The sequence below is a fragment of the Acanthochromis polyacanthus genome, chromosome 9, assembly GCF_021347895.1.
Source record: "Acanthochromis polyacanthus isolate Apoly-LR-REF ecotype Palm Island chromosome 9, KAUST_Apoly_ChrSc, whole genome shotgun sequence".
Lineage (NCBI taxonomy): Eukaryota > Metazoa > Chordata > Actinopteri > Pomacentridae > Acanthochromis > Acanthochromis polyacanthus.
The window spans coordinates 21,569,282-21,594,759 of NC_067121.1; the positions used below are offsets into that span (position 1 = coordinate 21,569,282).

The 25,478-nt window shown below is 39.4% G+C and overlaps 3 protein-coding genes across 4 annotated transcripts; 2 read left to right on the forward strand and 1 right to left on the reverse strand.

Annotated features, from left to right (window-relative positions):
• The first annotated feature begins 593 nt into the window (after positions 1 to 593).
• On the forward strand, positions 594 to 5,216 carry arf1 (ADP-ribosylation factor 1). 2 transcript variants are annotated; one of them, XM_022213175.2, is made up of 5 exons: positions 594 to 737; positions 2,684 to 2,885; positions 3,002 to 3,112; positions 3,237 to 3,361; positions 3,486 to 5,216. In XM_022213175.2, exons 2-5 carry the CDS (start codon positions 2,741 to 2,743, stop codon positions 3,642 to 3,644), a joined length of 540 nt encoding a protein of 179 aa, XP_022068867.1. In that variant the 5' UTR covers positions 594 to 737; positions 2,684 to 2,740; the 3' UTR covers positions 3,645 to 5,216. The 2 variants fall into 2 exon arrangements, with proteins under 2 accessions (XP_022068867.1, XP_022068868.1); XM_022213176.2 differs by lacking the exon at positions 594 to 737 and adding an exon at positions 740 to 851.
• A 2,242-nt stretch (positions 5,217 to 7,458) lies between these two features.
• c9h1orf35 (chromosome 9 C1orf35 homolog) lies at positions 7,459 to 12,732 on the reverse strand. The gene is given in 9 exon segments (XM_022213172.2): positions 7,459 to 8,038; positions 8,041 to 8,117; positions 8,737 to 8,859; positions 8,992 to 9,071; positions 9,230 to 9,302; positions 10,850 to 10,932; positions 11,021 to 11,066; positions 11,157 to 11,307; positions 12,487 to 12,732. Coding segments are annotated over 9 exon segments (906 nt in total). The 5' UTR covers positions 12,584 to 12,732; the 3' UTR covers positions 7,459 to 7,862.
• A 272-nt stretch (positions 12,733 to 13,004) lies between these two features.
• On the forward strand, positions 13,005 to 25,276 carry guk1a (guanylate kinase 1a). The gene is made up of 7 exons (XM_022213174.2): positions 13,005 to 13,242; positions 19,235 to 19,348; positions 19,969 to 20,010; positions 20,132 to 20,367; positions 20,910 to 20,994; positions 21,088 to 21,173; positions 23,975 to 25,276. The coding sequence occupies exons 1-7, from the start codon at positions 13,209 to 13,211 to the stop codon at positions 24,011 to 24,013; spliced, it is 636 nt and encodes a 211-aa protein (XP_022068866.2). The 5' UTR covers positions 13,005 to 13,208; the 3' UTR covers positions 24,014 to 25,276.
• The last annotated feature ends 202 nt before the right edge of the window (positions 25,277 to 25,478 follow it).

The following is a 25,478-nucleotide window of genomic DNA, read 5'->3' on the forward strand; positions in this document are numbered from 1 at the left end:
CACTGATTTGCTTTGATTTATTTAAATTACTTAGCTAAACAGCTAAGTAATTTAGTTAGTAATTTAGTTATGGATGCTGGAAGCTACAGTTGTTCTATGGTACCGTAATCATCCTGCTGTCTTCATTTACCGGCACCAAAAAATATTGTTTTCCTGGCTGAAAAAAAATCCGAAAAATTTCTGAGAATTTTTAAAACCTTCAGGAAGAAAATTCCAGTAATTCCTTAAAATTTTTATTTAAGAAAAAAATCCCCCAAATTCAGAAAGCAAATTCTTGCAAATATTTTCAAAAAATCTTCCAAAAGAAGTCGTAAAATGATCTAAAGTGACTACATATATATCAGTAAAACTTATTATATTTTCTTTAAGAACATTCACAAAAAATCAACCAAAATCCAGCCAAATTTGCTGGAATTTGGTTGATTTTTTGTGAACGTTTTTAAAGAAACATATTTTTTAACATTTCTCTTTTTTGACCAAAAATATTCAAAAATATTGAAAATATGGACATAAAAATATATATTGTTCCACATTTTCAAACTTTATAACGGGCCAATTTGACCCGCAGGACGACACGAGGAACAATGCAGGCTGCTGCTGTGGCTGCAATTCTCCGCTCGGCCGCAGGGGGCGACTCCTCTCAGTCTGAACAAGTTTTACGGAATCTCTGACGTGTCAAAATGTCGCCATTTTCCTGAGGAAGGAAACGCCTTGAAGGAAGAAAACAAATCAACTGAGTAAGTGTGTAAGAGACTTTTACCAAGTCAGTGTACTGTAGTTTTCACGAAAAGTAACTGTAGTCGAAAGCCAAATGTTTGTACGCAGAGTCGTTGTGTGTGTTTGTGACTGCGGTAAGGATAGTCAAAGAAACACTGACTTGTAGCAAAGAGCTAACTTTACCCATTAACTGTTAGCTAACTTGTCTCAGTCCGACCTTTCGTTGGTGGTGCCGTTTTTGGATTATTATTTATTATTTTTTAACTCGTGTCCGCATTTCTGCTTCGCTAAATTGGTCTCAACATTTCAATAAATTCCAGCATTACAATAAACTGTGAATAATTGGTCTTAGCCGGATAGGTGTTAGCATCGCTCCATGGCAAGCTAACGTTGGCGTGTGTTTACGTGGTCGGGCAACTTTTAGCACCGCACCTTGAAAAAAATGTCAGCGCAGCAGTGAACCTGCCAAGTCCTCACATGTTGTCTGACTGAGTAATACTTCTTTACCAATGTTGAGCCAAAATGTGATCGTCTGCTAAAACTGTTTGCCCCTATTCTGATGTATCGGCATTATCGTGCCTGCTCTGCGGACCTAGATTGTAATCAGTATAGTTGCACTCAACAGATTAAGTAGCTTTAAAGGACCATTTCAACTTTTAGAATATTCTCCAGTTGCCTAAATGTGACCGCAACCTGTCCATCGTGACTGATTGTTGTTGATTTAGTTGTGGTTGCTATTGATTACTGTTATTAACTGGCCCTGCAACTAACAAGTATTTTCATTGCTACTGAATCATTTGCTTTGATTATTATTGATGTTATTATTATTACTGTTTTCCTGGATTCATTCGTTAGTTGCTTGGTCTTATAAGATGTCAAAAAGTAGTGTTTCTCGAAGCCGATTTACACCTTCTAATGTCTTATTTTGTTTATTTGTGTTTCTGTTTAAAATAATCAGGTCACTGCAATAGGCCATAGAATAAATCAGAAACATACTCACATTTAAGAAGTTGTAACTAGAGAATGTAGAATTGTTTTAATAAAAAAATGACCCAACCCTTTTACTTGATCATCAAAATAGTTGGCGAGCAACTTAATAGTTCATTGAAGCGCTAATAATGTGTCAAACTGACATGATTTCATTCATAAAGGTTATTTTTACAAAATATTTGACCTCATCGAATGATTTGAACAGACAGAATTTTGTAATTGAATATCCAATACCCATCCCTAAGTCATGCAAAGAACAGTTCATTTTCTAAATATCAACAAGGTTATTTAACATACCAAACACATACAGCTTAAACTATAATGGTGGATATAATCATGAATGTCATTTCTTTTTAGGTTATAAACTGCATACACTTATTTGGTAGCAATATAGTTCTAAGAAATGTTAAAGTTCCAGAAAAACATTGCTATTACCACTGATATAAAGTTTTGTGTATTTGCATATTGTCACTCTTTGATGTGGACAAAAGCAGATGGACAAATAAACTAAGCTTTAACAAGCACCGCACAGTACAGTGGCCCATAATTACAGTTTGACAGATGATTACTTTCTAGCACGAGACCTTTACAAAATAACGACTAGTTAGTATTTAACAGTAACGTTTAGCACACCTGTGTCTTCAGGGCTCCTTTGGTTTAAATATGTTTTCATGGTTCTGGTCTACTGGCTGTCAGAGGTCACTAGATGCAGAAAGAAACATTGCTCTATACTAATGTACCTAATAATAACTTATACTAACTTTCTCATGCAGCAAACAAACTATTTTTCAGTTTTCAATGTTATGAAAGTTATTAAATAGTATTTCAGTATTTATATTTGTTTGTGAGAGACACAAACTGAGGCTAATTCATGTGAAACTACTGTTCATATTCTGCATTTCTACCTATTGCAGATTAGGTTTATCTGCAAAATGCTTCTAATATGGTGCCTAACACCTGATCTGTTTCTCTGCAGGTTTTTGAAATTTGTACAGGTTTTTTCATCAGAAGTAGGTTCCCATCAGCAGCAGCCATGGGGAACATATTTGCATCGCTCTTTAGTATGTTTGGGAAGAAGGAAATGAGGATACTCATGGTGGGTCTGGATGCTGCTGGAAAGACAACGATTCTGTACAAGCTTAAACTTGGAGAGATTGTGACTACCATTCCCACAATAGGCAAGTCAAATGCATTTTATGTCACAATGAATAGGAAGCCAGTTTCCATATATTCTCTCCTTATACCTGAGAATTCAATTTTGTTTAAATTTTGATTGTTTGTTTTCCCCCCTTAGGTTTCAATGTTGAGACAGTAGAGTACAAGAACATCAGTTTCACGGTGTGGGATGTCGGTGGTCAAGACAAAATTCGACCACTGTGGCGTCATTACTTCCAGAACACACAAGGTACATTTTTAGTTGCACCTAGCATTTGCTGACTTTACAAATCTTACTTGGATTGGACTCTTTAAAATGAAAATAAAAGCTGCATCACATACACTCATTTATTGTCCCTTTGCTCCTGCTCCAGGTCTCATCTTTGTTGTGGACAGCAACGACAGAGAGCGATGTGCTGAGGCTCGAGAGGAGCTCTTGAGAATGTTGGCAGAGGATGAGCTGAGAGATGCTGTGCTTCTAGTGTTTGCCAACAAACAAGTAAGTCGTGGAAGTCTTTGATCTGTGAAGGTGTACGTCATAACCGATTTTGTGCGACTTAATTGTGTTGGCCTGCTGAATTTGCAGGGTAGGTTTTTAAAGTTTTCTCATTGTGTGTTTGTAGGATCTGCCAAATGCTATGAATGCAGCAGAACTCACAGACAAAATGAATCTTCACGCCTTACGCAACAGGAAGTGGTACATCCAGGCAACCTGTGCCACCACTGGAGACGGACTCTATGAAGGACTAGACTGGTTGTCTAGTCAGCTCCAGAAGCAATAATGATCATAGAATTTCTTGAAACTAATCTACTCCAGCCAGTGCGCTCTACTTTTATGGCCAATTCATGCTTTCCACATCTGTGTATACAGGCAATAAATGGACTGTGGATGCGGCTGTGTTCATATTGCAACAGGTCCACAAGGGTCTGCTGTGCAGCTGGTTGCATCTCCCACATGGGGAAACAGCAGCTGGTTACAGATTTTGCTTCAGCACTGTGACTGTCCCTAAGGTGTGCGGTGTGTAAACAGAGCACAGGATTTCCTTACAAAAGTGTCTCCTCAGAGCAAACATTTGTTTTGGACAGTTCAGACCTCTGCAGAATTGTGTGGATGATCAAATTTCCATCACGCTTACCCTTGCACATGTGGACAACATGAATTGGCCTTAAAGGTGTTGCACTACTGAGCTACTCTGTACTGAGAGCTGCCCTCACCTTCGCTTTTATCATGACAAACACGCCGGCCTGTGGTTGGGGGGAATATTTTCTTGTAAGGCATTTTTTCCTCTTTTTTTAAGATGTAACTGTAAATATAATTGGTAATGGGGCAGGTTAATGCACTCTTTAAAAGCCTACTGTGGTTATTTCTTTTTGTATTTCTATTTTTCTGTTTCTCGGCTGTTAGACAGCCATGTGTGCGCTGAAAGAGAGACGGGAGGCGAGAAATTTACCAGCACATTGGCCCCAGGACCTCAATGCAATCTAATGACTTATTTTCTGGTCACATGTACCATAAGGTGTGATCATTCAGGGGCTTTTCATTTTCAAAGAACTAAACTATACACTGATGCACTACTTGCAGCCACTATGGTTAGTTTTGCCGATGACAACATGTACCAGCCCCTCAAACTGCCCTTTAGTCAGCACTGGCATTGACTATTTGTACTCTGTTCTGACATCACTCCTGTCAGTGAACCATACCAGCCTTTGTTGTAGAGTTTGTTGGCCTGAATTGAGAGATATAGCAGCGGCCTCACATCTACCTGCTCTGTTGTATTTGGGAAGGCAGTGTGTCGAGTGGAATTTTGTATTTTTAGAGTCTCAGGTTAATCGTGTGCTGCCTTTGCAATACTAATTTTTAGGGAAAACTGCATGATGTGTTAGTCTTTAAGGGCATGCACATCTACTAGGTGTTAGTCATTAGGCAGCAATGGAACTATTACCCCACAAGTCTTGAACTGTTTGATTTTGTGTACTGAGAGGTAACCATAAGGAGCTGCTGAGTGTCCTCACTAAAGGCTCAGTGGTGTTATGCCTTTTTGTCATTTCAATGGCAATACAAAATCAACAACATCTTTTATATGGTGCCAGAATTTCCTTGTTTGCAGCACATTTTCCTTGAATAAAGAGGAGGCGACACAACTGCCTTTTTATTCAAGACACATTGCCTCTTACTTCCCATAATAATTTCTAAAAGGTGTGGGTGTGACTTTACTTGTGGCTGTATTGAACATTTTATGGTTTATCGTTGCCTGAATGTTATATTGACATCTTAAGATGATCTACATTTTTATGTAAAGCCTTTGCTTTGTGTGGGGAAGAATACAGTGTAATTAAAGTGACTGGATACAAAATGTCTCTGATGTTCATTTAGTTTCACACTGGATTCAAATTACTGAAGTTTAAGGTGTATATACTGAAGGTCAGGGGTGTCAAACTCATTTCAGTTCAGGGGCCACATTCAGCCCAATTTGATCTCAAGCTTAAGAAATGAGACAAAACGACAAAGCAAGAAACAAAATGAGACAAACAGAACAAAAAAGAAAAAATATTAGCCAAAGTTTCAAAGGGGCAAAAAAAATGGATGAATGACACAAACGAGACAACGACGAAGCAAAACACAAGATGACAAAAATAAGACAAAAAACCCAAGCGAGACAGAAAGCAAAACAAATCGACAAACAAGAAAACATGAGACAAATGACAAGTCAAGCAAATAAACAAAACAAAATATTACAAAAATGACAAAAGAACATTGAGCAATCTAGTACTTTATGACCAAAACAACTTCTCAAGGTCGAGAAATTACATTTATAGTTTTACAAATTTACAATTTGAAGTAGATTTTCTTATTGGTGCCACTTTTAATGCACTTTATATGCAACTGTAGTGTCAGATATAATGCGTGCCATGCACTCCAGATGTTGGTGGAGTTTTTTTGTGTTTGTATTGACCAGAGAAGAAAGTTAGCATCCAGTAAAGCGATGCTAACCGAGGTAGTTGCTCAGTCATAGCCTGATTAAAGCTAACGTAGCATTAAGCTAATGATGTTTGTGTTGAGTTTCATGTAAACAGCTGAAGTGTGTTCTGTTACTGTAATGTGGTGCATTTAGTTAATAAAACTGTCAGTGGAGACGCTGGTTCACATTAATGTAGCGTTTAGAAAACCTAAACACTTTAAAACAGTCAGGCTCTTAACACCTCTGACCGTGTGCACGGACGTGTTACGTCACTGTGTGTCTGCAAAAATAAAAAAAAGAGCTGCCATTGCCAATGGAGGCGGTCCAGGAACAGCGGTAGCAGCATAATGATCAACCCAGAGCCATGACTGAACACCGGCCCTAGCGACCCAAACATCAGACCGGTCCACCGGGAATTGTCCTGGTCCTCCCGATTAGCCACCCCGGGCCTGGGTTCGTCTACTAAGAGGAACCCCACAATTTTCATGAAACATTTCTACATTTGAAAAATTTAGCATAATAAGTTTAAAACTGAATTAAATGGATATTTTAAATAAAAACGACACAATCTAAAATATACTTGATGAAAAAAATGCAAAACAAAAGTTAGTAATAATTGGCACACATAATTAGTTGTAGCCTTTCTGGAATAGTGATACCTAAGTGAAACATACTAGAAGAAACCCCCAAATTGGTGTCACAACCTCTCAGAGCTATCACCCTTTGACCCTGGAAGAAATGCCATGCCCCAAGGTGATGAAACCACCCAGTGCTTAGGTTAAAGCAGTTATGTGGAGAGCACACCCTGTTCCGCATTGTGTTGGGGTGGCAATCTAGGACAGCATTCTTGCAGGTTGATTAGACTGCTATGGCTGATGCAGCCAAGCCTATAAAACATGGCAAGAGAGTATGGTAGTGGTGGAAGGGGAGGTAGTTTGAATCTTGGGTCCCTCATAGGGTGGCTTTGTCTTGCCTCCTCTCCTGCTGCTTCATCAGCTTGGTTTGTGTGTGGCGGTCTAACGGTACTAGGCCATATAAAAAGGACCAGCCTGGTTTTTTGCACTCTTCTTTATGAATGCCTTGCTCTTTTTTAGTGTACCCCCCCAGGTGCTAGCCAGCAGAATACCCTCTTTCAGACCAATTCAAGGCAAATGCAAACACTACACTCTATTATGACCAGTGGAGAGCATTCCAATGGTGTCGCACCAGTCAGGGAGCTGAACCCAGAACGATGAGGGATTAAGGAGCGCTGGCATGACAGAGAAAAGAAACGGACCAGACTTGCTGAGTAGTGCAAGAGGTACAGTGAGATGGAGGGGATGTGTGAGGATGAAGAAGGCATCAAGGAGCATTTTGGGGGCATTTCATCAAAAATACTGAATGAAACAGTTAAGTGAGAGACAGCTGTTTAAAGTCATGAGAAATATGAATAAGTGCCAGCTGTATACTTATGAAACCTACATGATGCCTTAGAATAATTAGACATGTTCACGTAAAGAACAGTAATTAAATATGTGTCATAGGATGTAACAACTCCTTTCCAGGAAAATCTTTCTGCTTGTGGCAGCAGTAGTCGAGGTTAAAATGATTTGAATGGAGCTACCGGAAGTCGGAGAGAAATAAAAAGATCACTTCATTTTCCTTGCAAAATATTTTATGTTGCGTTGGATTTTAAAAACTAAGGTGACATTTTAAAAACCAGCAAGTTATGACAGTACAGACTATGTGATGATTTAATCACAGAAAATGTGTTTAGAAAAGCTTGTCAACACAATCCAAACAACACAGACAAAAAAAAAAAATTTTCACTGTTCCATATTGAGTGGAGGAGGTAAAACATAATCCCAAGTCTGTTACGGAGTATTTTCCATCCGCAGTCCGTTTGGCTATCTGGGGTGAATGAGGTCTTTGGGGCCGGTCAAGCTGCTGCAGAGCGCTCTGCCCAAATTATGCGTCTTTCAATTGGCGGCTGTGTGTGTGTGTGTGTGTGTGTGTGTGTGTGTGTGTGTGTGTGTGTGTGTGTGTGGGGTGGGCAGGACATTAGTCGTCCGAGTCTGTGTCATGGCGCCGCCTGTGGCTTTGTGTGGCACCAGCAGGGGCCTTCTTGTGGCTGGCAGGGTTACGGGGGACAGGAGACCCCCCGTCAGAGGAGTCTGTGTCGTGGCGCTGCTCTCGATGATGGGGGTGGGAGCTCTCCCGCTCGGCCTTTGCCCCCCCCTTGAATGGCTGTCATGGGGTCTGGCTCCGCTCTGACTACGGTATGATGGATTATGATGATGGTGGTCCTTTCTGGGTCTGAAAAGTAAAAGGAAACAAACACTCAATGATCGGGTGTGTGGTGGGGATCCCGAAAGATGTTGTTGTCGAGGCCGGGGAAGATGCATGAGCTTTAAAGTCACTGAGAACATTAAATGGCAGCTGTAAGTGAATTTAACTCGCTGTGGAGAGGACAAATTCATTGAACAACTTCTGTTCATGAATCCTGTAAAGTACCATCATATGTTAAGGATATTATGATTCCACTTTGACCACAACAGATTATTGAGACACATAAATTACACTGTTCGGTCAGTATCCCTGCCATCTTTACCAATCTGTCTGATAAAGAGCATAAATCTAACATCATGTGATACCCCAGATTGAAAAGACACATTTTCAAGTTTAAGTGTGTAAAACAGTGTCTCAGTGCCCTCTAGTGCTGACATGCTGTTGTAACAGAGTGCTACATGAACAAATCTACACTGTAGGGTAGATTGATACATTGTAAATAATGACAGAATGCCTTTAATGCTAAATTAAAATTGGTTACCAGGCATTGGTTACCAGGTTTGGAAAAAATAGGCATTCTTTTGAACTACATCCTAACATGGGGCCAGCTTTTGATAAGAAACTGAAAATGAAGAGACGAACCAACCTCTTTCTGTTGTCGTCTGACTCCGAGGACGACGAGTCTCTTCTTTGTCTTTTCCTCTTTTTTTCCTTCTTCTTTTTCTCCTTTTTACTCTTCTTTTCTTTCTTTTTCTTTTTGCTCTCAGTCCTACAGAAGAGATCATTTATTACTCAACGAAACATGGAAAACCAAATAGAAAGTCGCATTTTGCCTGGTACGGCTAAACTGTTTTGTATCTCAAACATCTTACACATGGTGGCTATCATGATGCACGCTCACCGTTGTTCCAGTTCTTGTTTTTCTACATGCTCAGTTGCCCTTGTCGCTGAGGTTTCTGGACGACCTTCAGTCTTGTGGTGCTGCACAGAAAGAATTTGTTGAATTTTTGCATTACAGTGTAGATCCTATTAAATAAACATCACAATGAACTACTAACACTGTAGTATCTGTTTCTGCACCAGCAGCCTATAAATGTTCAGGAACAACTGAAAAAGCAGTGGAGAGTAAAAACACTCACTGTAAAAACTGGTAAGCCCATTTTTGCAGCCTCCTTTTCTTTTTGGGACAGCACCATTTTTCGTGACCCTACGCTGCAGACGGAAACGTTGATGAGACACTTTGCAATCACAGTGATTAAGATAAGCAGCTCTTTTGCCAGCAAATCAATGTCAAGAGGAATCTTATTCATGTCAGAGAGAGAGATGGATTTTGCCATTTTCTTTTGATTGATCACATTTTGTTTGCCCTAAGACAAGATTACCTTATGAAGACGAAAATTAGGACCTTAGTGAACAAAAAGATGTGTAACATTTATATTGTGAAATGCCACGTTTACATACGAAAGGTATTATTTAAAAAGTGTAGACCAACATTCAGGACTACTTTACAGGATTCCTTTTAACATGTAGGGGATTGCCTCTCAACACCTAATGTTAGCATGTTGCAGTCTCTTATTGGAATATTTTCAGTACATTAGTATATGTGGATCACATGCATTTTGTACAGGATTAAACACTTTTACTCTGCCAAGGAACGGTGGAGTTATGTGAAGATCTGCGTATGTTTGTTTGTTAGTAACATTACTCAAAAATGACTAATGGATTTGGATGAAATTTTCAAAGGAGGTCAGAAATGACAAGGACCAAGTGATTATATTTTGACAGTGATGCGGGTCATAGTCTGGATCCATGGATTTGTTAAAGATTTCTATGCGATTGCGAGATAGCAGCATGGCGTCGCTGTAACTATGACTACAAGTGAATGCTAAATCAGCTGCCTGCTGGCATCTTATGTCAGCAGGCAGCAATCACATGTAGGATCACAATCATGTGATCCTACTACAAATCCACCGCTGCAAACCTGTCGGGACTTATTCATCGGAAATAATACAAGCAACAATTGATTAAATTGTGGGGGTGTTTCTGAGTCCCATCAATTGCTGCTGCCCGCTACATTTTTAGGTCACATGATTCGGTATCCATACATAACATACACATGCATAACACACGCCTGTGCTTAGCCTAAGGTCATTTTTTGGGGGTACATCTATATTAAATGGCCACATATCATGATTTCTGTCACGACTTTTTTCAAGATTTCAGCCATTGGAAATGATATGACTGAGAAGCCTTGGCAGAGTACTGCACTCTCCGACTGCTTTTCTTGTTACATGTTGAATGTACCATTTTTTCTTGGCTACACCTATATTATGTAGTATCTTAATTCAGCTGATTTTCTTGTTTTTTACATTTGGTTGTTAGATGTCAAACGTTGAGAGCATTCTTAAAACCATGGCTTCATATGAAGGTGACAATAAAGCAAATTGTGACGACCCTCCACTTGGACACCAGGTGTGCCTGTTCAGGTGCTGAGGGTCATCAGCTGATCGAGCCACACCTGGGATCAAGTGGTTCAAACTACATAAAGCCCCCCTCATTTCTAGCATCAGGCTCTCTGATAGGGGCTGCTTCCTTCTGGAGCTCCAGCAGCCTGGGTCTGGTTTGGCTGGAGGTCTTCAGTGCACCTTTGTTGACTTAGTTTGTACTTCAATAAAACTTTTTTTTTTTTTTTAAGTTGCCACCCTGTGTTGTCTCCCTGTTTTTGTTGCAGCTTCAGAGCCGAGTTGTAACAAAATTACCTGGAGCTTCCCAAGCCTGAGACACGGTCCACGTTTCTCTCTTCACCATCAGCCTCTTCCCTCCTGCAAACTTCTACAAGGTCCTGGCATCACAATTACAGAAAACATAAGTTATTCAACCATATTAGCAATATCAGACTATTTAAAGATAACATAACCTATATCACATACCTCTTTGGTCAAGCCAGTTGGTTGTCGCTTTATATTCTTGTGCCCTCTAGATTGACAATGGGAAGGTATACGATTACATTTGACAGCCAAAACCTGCAACTTTATTGGAATTTACTTTAATTAAATCCTTACATACAAGGCAGCCATTAGTGCCTCATGCTCTGCTGCCTTGACGGCAGCAAGTTCATCTTCTTTGGACAAAGCTGCTCTGCCCGTTTTGTCTTTTGCATACCACGTAAGATCTTTGCCTTTTTGCCATCGTCCTACTGGGGCCATCAAGGAGTTCCCTGGAAACAACACAGAAGAAGTGATACTGCTTGAATGAGGATAGTGATGTTAGAAGATGATGTACAGCACGATTGGGATTTTTTTGGACAGAAAATGCATTTTCCTTATTATTCTTACATGCCGCTTTCTAAAATATCCTGTCACTGTTAACTAACAAGTCCCTCCATATGGTGAACTGCAGACAGGTTGTAGGTAATACTATCTAAAGGTCTAAACTAAGAAGATGGCTGGATTTTATGGAAATGTGACCAGGGTGCAAAAATCAAACATGAAGCCAACTCATTAAATAGAAGTGGGTTTGTGTCTGAAAGGGCCATGAAGATAAAGTTGAAGCCCCTCTTGGAGTTCGGCAGCTCCTTAGATGTGTAGATTTTTTAATAACATCGAGATATATAACACTTTCTGATTCACAAATATAAGTCCTACATACAAATATAATTCATGGATGCAATACAGAATGATGATAGAGCACAATTAAAAACAGTTCATTAAATATGCCCTTTAAAAATTCTCAGAGATCAAGTAGGCTGACTGATAATTGGAGCTGTATGATGATGTTGGTAGCTAAGGATGTAACTGTCCAAACTCCCTGCAGCAGCACAAATAAAGCTGGTCTTTTATTTAGACCTTTAATTTAACATATGAATGAAAATTAAATTTAACCGTGATCTTTGGTGAGAGCATCCCCTCCTCATAGTCACCTGTTATACAAACTTGACATTTTAAAACCTCTGCTGGTAACATGGTGCTCCTGCGATAGTAAACCCTTTATTGTGCATTCGTGTCCATATCACGAGTTTCCCCAACATGTAATTTACAAAATAAGTTGTGCAACGTTGTATTTGTGGCCTTTTATGTCACATCTGTGGTAGCTGCTACGCACTTCTTGTTTGACATGCTGACAGCGGCGTGCGCTCAGACAGCGGAGAGGCTACGTGTTTGCTCAGAGAAGAAGCAATGAAAGTTGAGACCTGCTGAGTATACGGTCAAACCCAAGTCATTAGACCAGTCCAGACTCTGTGTAATGAGGGACTCCGCAATCAAAGGTATGAGACAGCAGCATGTATGGCCAAAGTGTGTAGTTGAACAGCGATTTGAAAATGTCTCGCATGCTCCGCTAGCAGCTACGTCTCTGGTTAGCGCTGATAGCGGCGGACTATGCCTGTGTTCGGACTTACCGAGATAATTTTCTCTGTGTTTGTCGACTTTCACGTCATCCCAGTTGAAGTGGTCCTGCCCTCCTCTCGCCCCTCCGGATCTCGAGGACCCAAACATTTTAGTCGCCGAACGTTGGCTCGACGGCTGCACAGAAAAGCAGTTAGCTCAGACCGCTAGCTTTAGCCACATTAGCACACGAGCAACGCGATTGGTCAGGCCTTCAGCATTCACTCATCCGGGGAGTTTTGCGGTAAGTTCCTATGTTGACCAGAGCAACGTGTTTCCTGGTGATAGTGTTAATTCGGACACTACTTTTAACAGCTGTTTTCGGAAGTATTGTCAACGCGAAGTAAGGATAGTTGTGGGAAAAACAGCGCTAAGCTATCTTTACACTAAATGTTACTATGCTGAGACAAACAGGTAGCACGAGTCCCTGACCGTGCGCATGTGCGAAACTTCATTACGGAAGAAGCTGTGGCCACCAGTCGATTACATAGATATGATCTATGGTCGATTACATAAATATGTTTAAAATGGTGGCACTTGCTTGTCTATTTAGTTAAATGTTTCTATGGTTAATTTCGTATGTTTGTCGTGAACGTAGCGTGATGGTGTTTTGGCCTGTAGTGATGACGTAGGCAACACAGTTTAATGTAATGGCTCCCACAGCCAAGACACCGAGAAGAGGAGGTAGAAAATCCTTCGGAGACGACCTCAAACTCTTGGATTAACGTAACTCCCGATGTACATGAGGTATTTTTCCAGGGCGTTTTCAGGTAGGAATGGGGATATTTGTGTTTATTTTCTCCTCATAATGTTTGAAATGTCTGCTGCCATTCTTTTCTGGAGTGCTGCTGCTGCTTTGCAGGAGAAGATGGTTCTTGTGTTTACCGAGCTGGTTTAAGTTCAGGGAGCTGATGAAATGTTACATGGAGTTTAACTTTTCTTATTCAGGATTTTTATACGTTCGGTTTATAACTTGCAAAAGCTCGTCAATAGACACTCACTGTATATATGAGCCAGTGTGTACAGTACCCAATATTTCCTATTGATCTGACATGCATAAGGTCATTATGCGCCAATAAACTGTATTTATACCTTTTGTAACACAGTGGGCTAATATAAATAAGAGAAAAATATGTTCTAAAAATAGTAACACACAATTCTAGTAATACTGTAAAGTCTTAGCCTTAATATTTATTATAGTCAGGCAAATTTGTATTTTACATATTGTAGGTTTTAGTTCTTGATATCTGAATTACTCAGGTAAATTCATTTTATATAGAACACAACTAACAGACTTTATTTGACTTGCCACACAGCAATATTGTGCGTGTTCTAATTCTTTCTTCCCATTTTCAAACTTTTTTTTGCAGATTTTAGTAACACTTTATGGCTCTGAACACGGAGCCAAAGTGCAATCTAGTTTCTTTTTTATCTGTCGAATAATTCTGCCACAAGGTTATAGACCGTCATAACACTTATCCTGCAGTAATAAAATGAGTTAAGTGTTCCTTCTGTAGTTTAGGTGTGCAGTATTTGGAGTCTGACAACGTATAACGAGTGAGAATGAAGAGATCGCACTTTTTGACAGAGAATCATGAGGAGGTTGAAAGTTTACCCACATAACCCTCTAATCACCTGTATTTCAGGGCAGCCTGAACTATTAACAATATTGCTTTGAAGTGATATATTGTGCTCTGTTTTATCTTGAGCTGAGAAAAGTATTTTTATGACTGATTAGCCTGACAAATAGTTCTGCTTTTGACTTTTGAAACTTAACAGATTTCACATGGTTTGAATTTACCTTTAGTCATGAGGTCTGGTGCACATGGTTAAAGTCATGCACGGTGCGGCTTCCAATAAGTGTCAACTCGTGCTGTTTGTACTCTCACATGGCTCTCATTTGTTGCTGTGTAGCTCGCTGTTAAGTGCAAAAGGTCACTTCTCGAGTGGATTGTTTTATCTCTTCAAGTTTTAGAAGCGCTGTCATTAAATTGTTCATTGACAGCCAACATATGTCTGTGCAAAAAAAAATTGTGTCATCTTTGACTCAGGGCTGAAATTAGACAAATGCATTAACTCTGTGTTAAAAAGAGGGTATTTAAATATACTCTGCATAAATCTCCTCAAGGCCAAATTACTGTAACTCAAGAGACCTCATAACCTGGCAATAGCCAGATTAATAATTGTATAGTACTTGATAGTACTCCACAATATCAATCTGGGACCGCTCCATGTAAATCCGTTCAGAAGAAAGAGGCACCGATTGAACAATGCAACAGTATGTCCCGCCTCTGACAGGTTTGTTTTTAGCCAATCGTGGGATCTTCACAATGAGCGGAGCCAATTGGTAGATTAAACTCTTACCAAAACCCGTAGGTAAAAAAGCACAAACATCTTTACCATCCAGAAATGTGCAAAGCGCCTCTCTTTGTTCTTCCTTCAAAGAAGCGATAGGAGATTCAGCTAAAACTCACTTAACAGCAGCATCTACATGATCGTTGTCCTCCGTTGCCATGTTTGTTTTGATCTACTGGTGCTTGGTGTCGTCTTCACACCCGGATATCCCGCCCCACACACGAATACTGCTGTGTGATTGGCCCGTGCCAACTTTGCTCTGTACGAACAGTGAATGCGGGAGCGGAGCAAGATGGTTTCTTGAGAGATTTGTGAACTCACAAATATCGCGAGAAATCAACTTGCTGGCAAGGTTAGAGACCTCACTCTTACCAAAAAAACAAGTAAATTATTGGTCTCACAGTTTTTTTTAAAATTGGTGTTGATCTTGTCTTCCTTTTGAACATATTTTTGTTGCTGCCTCACTGATAACACGTACAGCACTTTGGTCAACTCAGGTTGTTGTAGCTTTGAAAGGATGTAAAATTTGAGAAATGTTGTAAAAAGAAAAAAAAATCTTTTTTTTAATAGTGTTGGCTAAATACACACTACTGTTCAAAAGTTTGGGGTAAAAATCAAAAATATCTGTCTGACCTTTGGATTCAAAGGTCAATATCAGCATATGGGATAGGTGGTATCAAAAAATAAAAGACATCATGTGAAATTACAGGAATTTCCCTAAATTTTGACACCAAGCACAAATTGCTTCTATAACCCTTCTATGTTTAATGTATTTTAATTAATGACTCCAAAGGTCGGACAGATATTTTTGATTTTTAGCTGTTCATATTTCATGCATTACATACCATAGCACTTTCATTTTATACAGATCCAATCCTTAGATAGCCAAATTATACCACATAAAATTTCTAATGGATATGATGATTAGTTTTTGTGTAATGGGTGGCCAAATGTAGCAGTTTAGAAGTTCGTGATGGATAAAATCGCAACTTTGTCATTCTCTGTAACATGAAATTATAAATATAAAGTAAATATTTTCACATTTCTGAGGACTATAGGTCACTGTGAAATGATTCTGAAAATTTTAGATCTCTATCTTTTGTTGTTCAGAAGTTATAGAAGTCTGAAAATGGTCGAAAATTTCAGGTTTAAATTTTGGCTGCAATTTTAGGGTACCACCTACCTACTTCAAATGGCCATAACTTTGAAACTAATGACAATAAAGCATTCAAATTTTGTATTTTCCCATCATATATAATGAACTAAATGTATGTAAAAACTAAGCAAAATCTGAGAGGGTCGGGTGGGAACACTGGTTGAAATGATATGGAATGACCCAACAGCTACATAGAGGTACAGAGGAACATTTCCAGCAACCATCACTCCTGTGTTCTAATGCGACATTGTGTTAGCTAATGGTGTTGAAAGGCTCATTGATGATTAGAAAACCCTTGTGCAGTTATGTTAGCACATGAATAAAAGTGTGAGTTTTCATGGAAAACATGAAATTGCCTGAGTGACCCCAAACCTTTGGACGGTACTGTACATGCACAACAGTACAAAACGGCAATAGCTGAAGTGAGAATAGTGCAACAAGCAAAGAATACTGTTCACAGTGCAAAAAACTGTACTGGTGCAGCTTTGTACAGAACGTTAATACAGTATTTTAGCTGAGAATGGCTCAGCTGTTTAATAGGGTTTATGAAAGTGGAGAGGGAGCTGTTCTTGTGTCTGGTGGTTTTTGTGCACAGGATCTGTAGCGCCTGTCAGAGGAGATGGTGGAGTGACATAAACCGACAATATGCGTGAAAATCTTCTTAATTTCAATATTTGAATAGACTGATCAGTCAAATTAATTTGCAGCAATATTAATGATTACGGCTGCACAGGGATTTGGTGGTTAGCACTTTCGCCTTGCAGTTAGAAGATCCCTGGTTTGTGTCCTGGCCTTTCCAGGATCTTTCTGCATGGAGTTTGCATGTTTTCCGTGTGCATGTGTGGATTTTCTCCTACGGTCCAGAAACACGCTGAGGTTAATTGGTAACTCTAAATTGTTACCCTCGGTCAGCTGGGATAGACTCCAGGCCTCTGTGACCCTAATGAGGATTAAGCGGTGAATGGATAGATGGATTAATAATTCCTCACTAAACATTTATTAAGTCATTTCTCTTGCGAAAATGTTTCACTCGTTGCAGTTTCTCAAATGTTTTACAGTTTGTTTCATCATTGTAAGTTTCAGAGACATGAAGCTGTTATAAAATGGCAAAGTAGAATCCTGTGGCGGTCGTTGGCAGTGAGGTCGATACAGTCACAAGGACACGACTTGCTGTTTACGGGAAGCATTCAAGAGGCGACGGAGAGAATGGCTCTTGTCAGATGCACCTGCAAAGACAACCTCACTGCATCTGGTTTGCCTGGAAACAAGGAGGCTCATAAAGTTGTGATTTCACACCCAGCAATTAGGATTTACGAGAGCGTTTGATCGTCCAGAACATTTGTTTTCATTTTTAAACATGGCTTCGACTTATTTTTATTTGTATTTCGGAGCATGTCTTTGTGTCATATGAACTGCAGCCCAACTGATGCCTGACACTGATGTAAGTAGTAATCTGTGCTGGTGGTATTGGTTCTTTTAGCAGTTTAATAGGATAGGCGGTTTTCTGCTGCTAGTATCTGTAGTTGTTAATGAAAACCAGCTCACTTTCTCTTTGTTCCATGATGTTATTGTTGTATCACAGAATGAGACGTTGGAACTTTTGGATGAACACACACACTTTTCTTCATATAATATCAGAGCATAGCAGGGTAATAGGATATTTAATTTATCTTGGACAAGAAAATCAACCAGAGAGTGAAACTGGCCCTGCCCTCATTCTTTCTCCCCTCCCTCCTGCTGTTGTATACAATCGCACCCAAACACCATCACACTCTTTCTGTTCACTCGCTTTTGCTGTCTGCTAGAGAGCTGTGTGTTCTGAGGAAAGGTAAGGAAGACGCCACATCATTCTTCACTCTGCTAACTTTACAAAAAAATGATTAAATGTGTGACAACTGTATCTCTGGATAGAAATTCTGAGATGTTCTGATCAAAGGAACTCTGCAAGACAGCTCTAATCATAAGCTTTTCAGGTAATAGATGGCTCCATAACATAGTTTGTGAGAGTTTGAGGCTGTGGTTTCCTTGAATAGGAGTGTGATATTTGTATTCAAAGCAGTCATTCAGTTTGAGCTGCTTGTTTTGCTTCGCTCTTCGTTTTTTTCCGGACATCATGAGCAGTGGAAGGCTCTCCAATTAGCGAGTAATTGCTCCTCCACAGCACCATGGCAACCTCACAGCTTCCTAATCAGTCGATTGCCTCTGCTCTTCTGAGAGCTGTTTTGGTGTCATCATTTGGTTTGTGTTTGAGAAGCGCTGGCTTATCATTTTATCATGTGGCTACCACCTGACCGAGGCGTGTCTGAACTCGTCGGTGCGCTGTGGTGTGACTGAGTCAAAACCTGCTAAGGAGTAAAAATGTGTGACAAATCATCTAGAAATTCAAATTCTTTTATTCATTAATCAAAGGACATTTTATTACACTTTCATGATTGCCATAACAATAGAAGCATATGAAAAGATAGTAAACTAGGCACGTTTTTGACAAATGCCCTATCAACGTGGAGCCATACATCTAGCAGATACCACCACGTCTTATGTACGTTATGTTTTGACAGGCAGCGATCTAGTTATATATGATCGATATATTTTGATCACAGACGGGCTGTTAGCCACAAATGATTTATTTTTCAGTCGGAAATATTTCAGTGGGTTGATTGATTTCAGAGAATGTTTTGTTGTACTGTTTTTCGCGACTTGATTTTTTGACGGACGCGGTAACATGCATAAGGGCTGTAATTTCCTTTCGTTTTTATTATACAATATGCTCTTGAATCTAGTTCGACTCGTTTTTAGTAGGTCAATATCTATGTTTTTCAGAATAAAGTTTGTTTTGTGGCAAATATAAATTGTAAAGCAGCAGGGGAACTCCAAATGTTGGCTCATCGGAATTGTTACACTCAGCACCATCGTAATTCGTCGATTATGAAAATAAAACCTTATTTTTCTCGAGAAATCATTAGAACTGACACATGGAATTGTTTCTGTTATCTCCTTTAACTTTATTATTTTGTCTAAACTATTTTTAAGGCACATTTTCTGGAAAATAGTCTTAAGAAAAGACTTTTTGAAATACTAAATCTAATTTTACCCATTAGCAGATAGTGACTTCACTTTTTAAATCATAAGTTTGTGCACAGCCTAATTGTGCTCTGCTGATGACTCATGTCAGATTCCAGCGGTTATGCCTTGCCTCCAACTCCACCCAGCAGTTTCCCTCAGTGATCTCTGTTTTTCCTCCTCTCTTCCAGCTATGGCTGGACCCAGGCCTGTGGTGCTCAGCGGCCCGTCGGGGGCAGGCAAGAGCACTCTGTTGAAGAAACTCATGAAAGAATATGACAGCGTCTTTGGCTTCAGTGTCTCCCGTAAGTGCACCGGTGTCTGTTCTCGTAAAGAAAGCATTCAACAATAACATTTGTGATGCAGACTTATGCACGTAACCCTGTAAAACCCAAATATATATATGCATATATACTGTAACTATGACAACAATTGAACACTACCTCAGCTGCCTGCTGACGATCACATGATTGCGATCCTACTACAAATCCACCGCTGCCAACTTATTGGAAATGATACAAGGAACAATTGATTAAATTATGGGTGTGTTTCCGAGTTTCCCCATCGCTCTCTACATATTTAGGTCACGCGATTCAGTGTCCGCACATAGTGTACACTTGCCTAACACACGCCTGTGCTCAGCACAAGGCCAATTGTCATTGTACAGCTGCAACAAAATAAGTGTTACTTGAGTTAAAATGTAATAAAAGATAAGATAAAATGAATACTAAAATACACAATGTAAGAGAATTTTCATGACTTGTCTATTTTCCAACATTATTGCATAAAACAGTTCATCTCTTAATCAGATGATTAGTCAACAATGAAATTCAGTTCTGTCATGGGCTAATAGATTGACAAACTGTTGAAGCTCTAGATTTAAATACAGTAGAGACTGTGACACAAATTTCTTCTCATTTCTCAGATACAACGAGAAATCCTCGACCTGGAGAAGAGAATGGCAGAGGTACAGCATGTAACTCCACTCTCACAACCGCTAAAATATCTTTTTTTTTTTTTTAATATCTCAACCTGAATCTGTGGTTTTCTTTATGTGTATGCTGTATGTGTACTTTGTTGGGTTTCAGATTACCATTACGTTACACGGGAGGTGATGCAGGCAGGGATCGACAACGGCGATTTCATCGAGAACGCAGAGTTTTCGGGGAACATGTACGGGACGAGTAAAGCCGCTGTGCAAGACGTCCAGGCCAAGAACCTCATCTGTATCCTTGACATCGACATGCAGGGTGTGAGGAACATCAAAAGGACAGACCTCAATCCCATCTACATCTCCATCCAGCCGCCGTCTATGGAAATCCTGGTGAGCACAGAGGAAAAGACATTTCACTGAATCAATATGTCGGTCATGTGTCTGTAGGTTCCATTATCCTGAACAGCTGCATTACACCACAGTATCCTGGTAATAGAGGGTTTGGCTGCTTTGTGAATACATACACTACCCTTCTAAAGGTTGGGCTCACTTAGAAATGTTCTTATTTTTGAAAGAAAAGCAGTTTTTTCAATGAAGATAACATTAAATAATTCAGAAATACAGTCTAGATGTTGTTAATGTGGTAAATGACTGTTCTAGCTGGAAACAGCTGATTTTTAATGGAATATCTCCATAGGGGTACAGAGGAACATTCCCAGCAACCATCACTCCTGTGTTCTAATGCTACACTGTGTTAGCTAATGGTGTTGAAAGGCTAATTGATGATTAGAAAACCCTTGTGCACTTATGTTACCACATGAATAAATGTGTGAGTTTTCATGGAAATCTTGAAATTGTCTGAGTGACCCCAAACCTTTTGGACTGTAGTGTATGTGGCTTGAAACTGTTCTTTGCTTTTTTTTTTGTTCCAGGAAAAACGTTTAAGAGACAGAAAAACCGAATCAGAGGAGAGTCTCCAGAGGCGTTTATGTGCAGCTAGGGTGGATATGGAGTTCAGTAAGTAGTAGATGGTTTGCTCAGCACAATTAAAAAATTTCAAACCACATAGATATTAAAATGATGACTGAGCATAATTGTTTCACCTTCTAGGTAAAGAGCCTGGTGTGTTTGATGTCATAATTGTCAATGATGTTTTGGAGGAATCTTATGGGCAGTTAAGAAATGCTCTTCTTGAGGTGAGTTACAGAACACAGACCTACATCAAATAACCAACACACTTAGATAGTGTTTTATGGTTTTTCCGTAAAGGAAGATTTTAATACCTTTACACAGTGAATTAATGTTTTCACATGAACAAGGTTCAGTTAAAGCAAGACTGTGTAGTTTTAGAAAGGAGATAAACACAATATTCCCGTGACTTCAGATGTGACATCTTTTCCGTTGACAGTTTGCTACACATCTCCCATGAAAAGCAATTGTCTAATCATAACTCAAGAGCTCTGTTTTTACTCTGCGAAGGAACGCAGCGGAGTTATGTGACAATTGGCTTAGGTTTGTCTGTCTTACTGCCTGTTAGCAACATTACTCAAAATTGGATTAATGGATTTGGATGAAATTTTCAGGAAAGATCAGAAATGACACAAGGACCAAGTGATTAGATTTTGGCAGTGATGTGGCTTATCGTCTGGATCCATGGATTTGTTAAAGATTTCTGTGTCATTCCAAGATAGCGTCACTGTAACTATGACGACAAATGAACCCTCCATCAGCTGCCTGCTGACGATCACATGATTGCGATCCTCCTACAGATTGACTGTTGTGGACTTGTCGGGACTCATCCCGCGGAAATGATGCAAGGAACAATTGATTAAAATGTGGGGGTGTTTCCGAGTTCCATCAATTCCCACCGCCCGCTACATATTTAGGTCATGACTCAGCAGCCTTGGTAGAGTACTGCCCTCTCTGAGTGCTTTTCTTCTTTAACAAAGTGCTGTGCTACTCTGAATTTTATTGCTCCACACTGAAATCCATCCATTATCTATACACCACTTAGTCCTCATTAGGGAGCTGGAGTCTATCCCAGCTTAGAGTGAAGGCAGGAGACACCCTGGACAGGTCACCAGTCTATCACAGGGCTACATGTAGAGACAGACAATCACACTCGCATTCACACCTACAGATACTTTAGGATTACCAATTAACCGCAGCATGTTTTTGGACTGTGTGAGGAAGCCAAAGAACCCACAGGACCGAGGTGAACATGCAGGCTTCATAAAGAAAGATCTTCTAGCTGCGGTGCTACCCACTGACCCACTGCGCAGTCCCCACTCTGAAATGTTTTCTTTCAAAGTACAGTTTTAAAACAAAATTTATTGCCATCTAGATACATGTTTTAGAAAGCTTCTGGTAAGGACCTATAGTGACTAAGACCCAATCAGAACACCAATGTAGGTGTCTACGACATCATTTCCTGTAGTCTTTTTTTTCATGTGTACACATCAACACTGAAAACAGAGTTCTGGAAAATGATGCATTTTCAGTCTTAATACTCCACTTGCTATGTGGCAGCAATGTTTAAATGTCCCATGTTGTGCTCTTTTTCAACAAATTAATGAAAGTTTCACAAATCTCTGTAATACCTTTCAATTTCTATGCATAAAACACCACAGAGATGTGTTTTTTTCTTTATCATGACCATATAACCTATTAGCCCTGTTTTCAATGGGCTGTTTCATTTTAGGCAGCTTTAAATACAGCTTAGCTGAATTTATGGTTATAAAATCAGTATTTCTACGATGCAGAGCTGCAGCTTGGAAATGTGGTGATTGCTGGTTAACATGTAGTCTTAATGTGTAGTACTTCAGTCACTGGTTCAAGTTGTCTCAAAACAGAAATAGAAAAATATGGAAATACAACTGAGAGCAGCTTTATTGGGACCTAGTATATGTGAGTTTATTGGTTTCAGTATGACTCGTATCTTAACAGGTTTACTTTACAGCTCCAAGTTTATAACAACCAATAAACACAACAAAAAAAGGCTTTTCAGCTTTCATTTTCGTTATCTGTATAAATGTGGGCAAAGCCTGTTAAACAAGAAAAGCACTCAGAGAGCGCAGTACTCTGCCAAGGCTGCTCAGTCCTTGTATCTTTTCCGATGGCTGAAATCTTGGAAAAAAACCAAAAACAAAACATGGCAGAAATCACGGCACTATAGAATGTGGCCATTTAATATAAATGTACCCACAAACAAAATGACCTTGCACTGAGCACAAGCGTGTGCTATGTATGTGCACATTTTGTACGGATACCGGATCGTGTGACCTAAATATGTAGCGGGCGGCGGGAATGAATGGGACTCAGAAACACTCAATTTAATCATTTGTTTCTTGTATCATTTCCGATGGATAAGTCGGCAGCGGTTGATTTGTAGTAAGATCACAGTCATGTGATCATCAGCAGGCAGCTGACGTAGTGTTTACTTGTAGTTACAGTGACGCTGTGCTGCTATCTCACAATGATACAGAAATCTTTAACAAATCCATGGATCCAGACGATAAGCCACATCACTGGCAAAATCTACTCAGGTGGCCCTTGTGTCATTTCTGGCCTTCCCTGAAAATTTCATCCAAATCCGTTTGCCCAGTTGTGAGTAATATTGCCCACAGACAAACGTACACCAATCGTCGCAGAATAATAATTACAGTGGTCACTACATTTTCGATTGATATTTGCATGGCAACACATGAATAAGTGGGTTATGTAACTGCGTGTGTCTTGTCTACAATAATTGTGCTTCTGTCACATTACGTTTCAGAATGCCACCTTTATGTATTTGATGCATCCAAATTAGAAGAATCTTGGGGAAACAGAATTTCTCAATGTCCTGTAGTTACTACTTTAGACCACAGTGGTCACTGTTGAGCAAAAGTTCCATAGTCTTGCTTTCTTCATCTTTGGCTGTAGATTTGTCTGTACCTCTGACCAAATTTACATAAAAATATTTGGAGTATTGCAATATTTTTTTTTGTCTTTCTAGGAAATTAATAAGGTCAAGAAAATCAGCACGTCTTTGTAGGGGACAGCAGCATCCTCCAGTCCCGTCCAGCCACTCCTCACAGAACAACAGACCTCCATTCCAGTCTTGTACATTCCCTCAGATGGTGGCCTGTGAAGACAACATCCTCTACAGATATACCAACATGTAGGGTTTTACATGGTGTTTAAAAGTAGTTATTACCAAATGATAATGTGTTGTAAAGTGGAACATCTTTTTTTTTTCTTCTTACTGACGGGAAGCATTTTTACTTTCATGAAATGAAGCTACTCCAAGAATTTTTACTTGAAGTGTGACTAGCATGGTATGCAGGCAGTTCTGTGTCGGACAGAAGTCGATACGTGCAGCCTTTGTTCTCACAGCACAAACAGGAAGTAACAGAACTTCATTCCATCAAGTGGACAAACCTGTTTTTCAAGGGGTATGAAAAATGCACATATTTGGATTTGATGGCTCGTGGTGCCAAGTTGTGCTACTCTAATCACTTCAGGATTTTTATTTTTGTGTAACCAGCCAAGTGTACTGGTGACACACAGTGAGAGTTTAATGTCAGCACTCAGGCCGCTGTTGGTGTCAAGTTCAGGAGGGAAACTCGTCTCTGGCGGCTGCTTTACTTTCAGCTGTACTTTTAAAACAACAGAATTATTCCAGTGCTGGTAAATGCTTTTCCTTAATGTGCTAACTCCATTGTAGTTTTGTTTGCTGGTTAAATACAGTCGTGCTGTAGTAGGATTAAATCCCATCATAGAGTTGGAAATTATGCTTGGAACAAAGTGTAACTAAGTTTAGAGCTTTTTTTATTTATATTTTTTGTTTGTGTGTCGGGGGGGTATAACAGACAATTTAACTGTTTTTATTTTACTGTTGTAAATTTGTAAAACTTTTATATTGAGTAACTTTATTACTTTGCAGCTTCACCTGTACAGTAAATGATGTTCAGTGGATTTGATTCTTCAAGAACAAAGGGTTAAATGGCATATTTATCTTTTTTATATGTGAATTAGAATGAAGCACACAGTAAGTCCTTTTACTTGAAAACTAAAAAAAAAAAAGTAGAATTCATTAATTGGCATGATTTTTTTTTATTACATTTTTTAATTTTGTGGATGTTAAAACTATCCATGCCATTCTATTCAGGTCCCTCCTAAGATCCTTTCCTTCACGCTGATTGGTTTGTGTTCCTGATATTACCGACTGTCCAGTTAAATATGTTATGTGAAAATGTAACATCATGCTTCCAGTCCTCTGATTTGTCATTTCAGATTAAATCAGCCCTTACATAAAGTGCTTGTTGTGGGATAAATGTGTCATGTATTTCTTACGTCCATTAATAAACTATGATACATGTGCAAACGCCAATAAACATGTTACACTATAAAAATGCACAATTTGTCTGCGAAGAAATAACATACCTGCCAACTACTCCGGTTTTGCCGTAATGATTACGGTTTTCATGATCCCACTCCGGGTTACGGTTTTATTAATC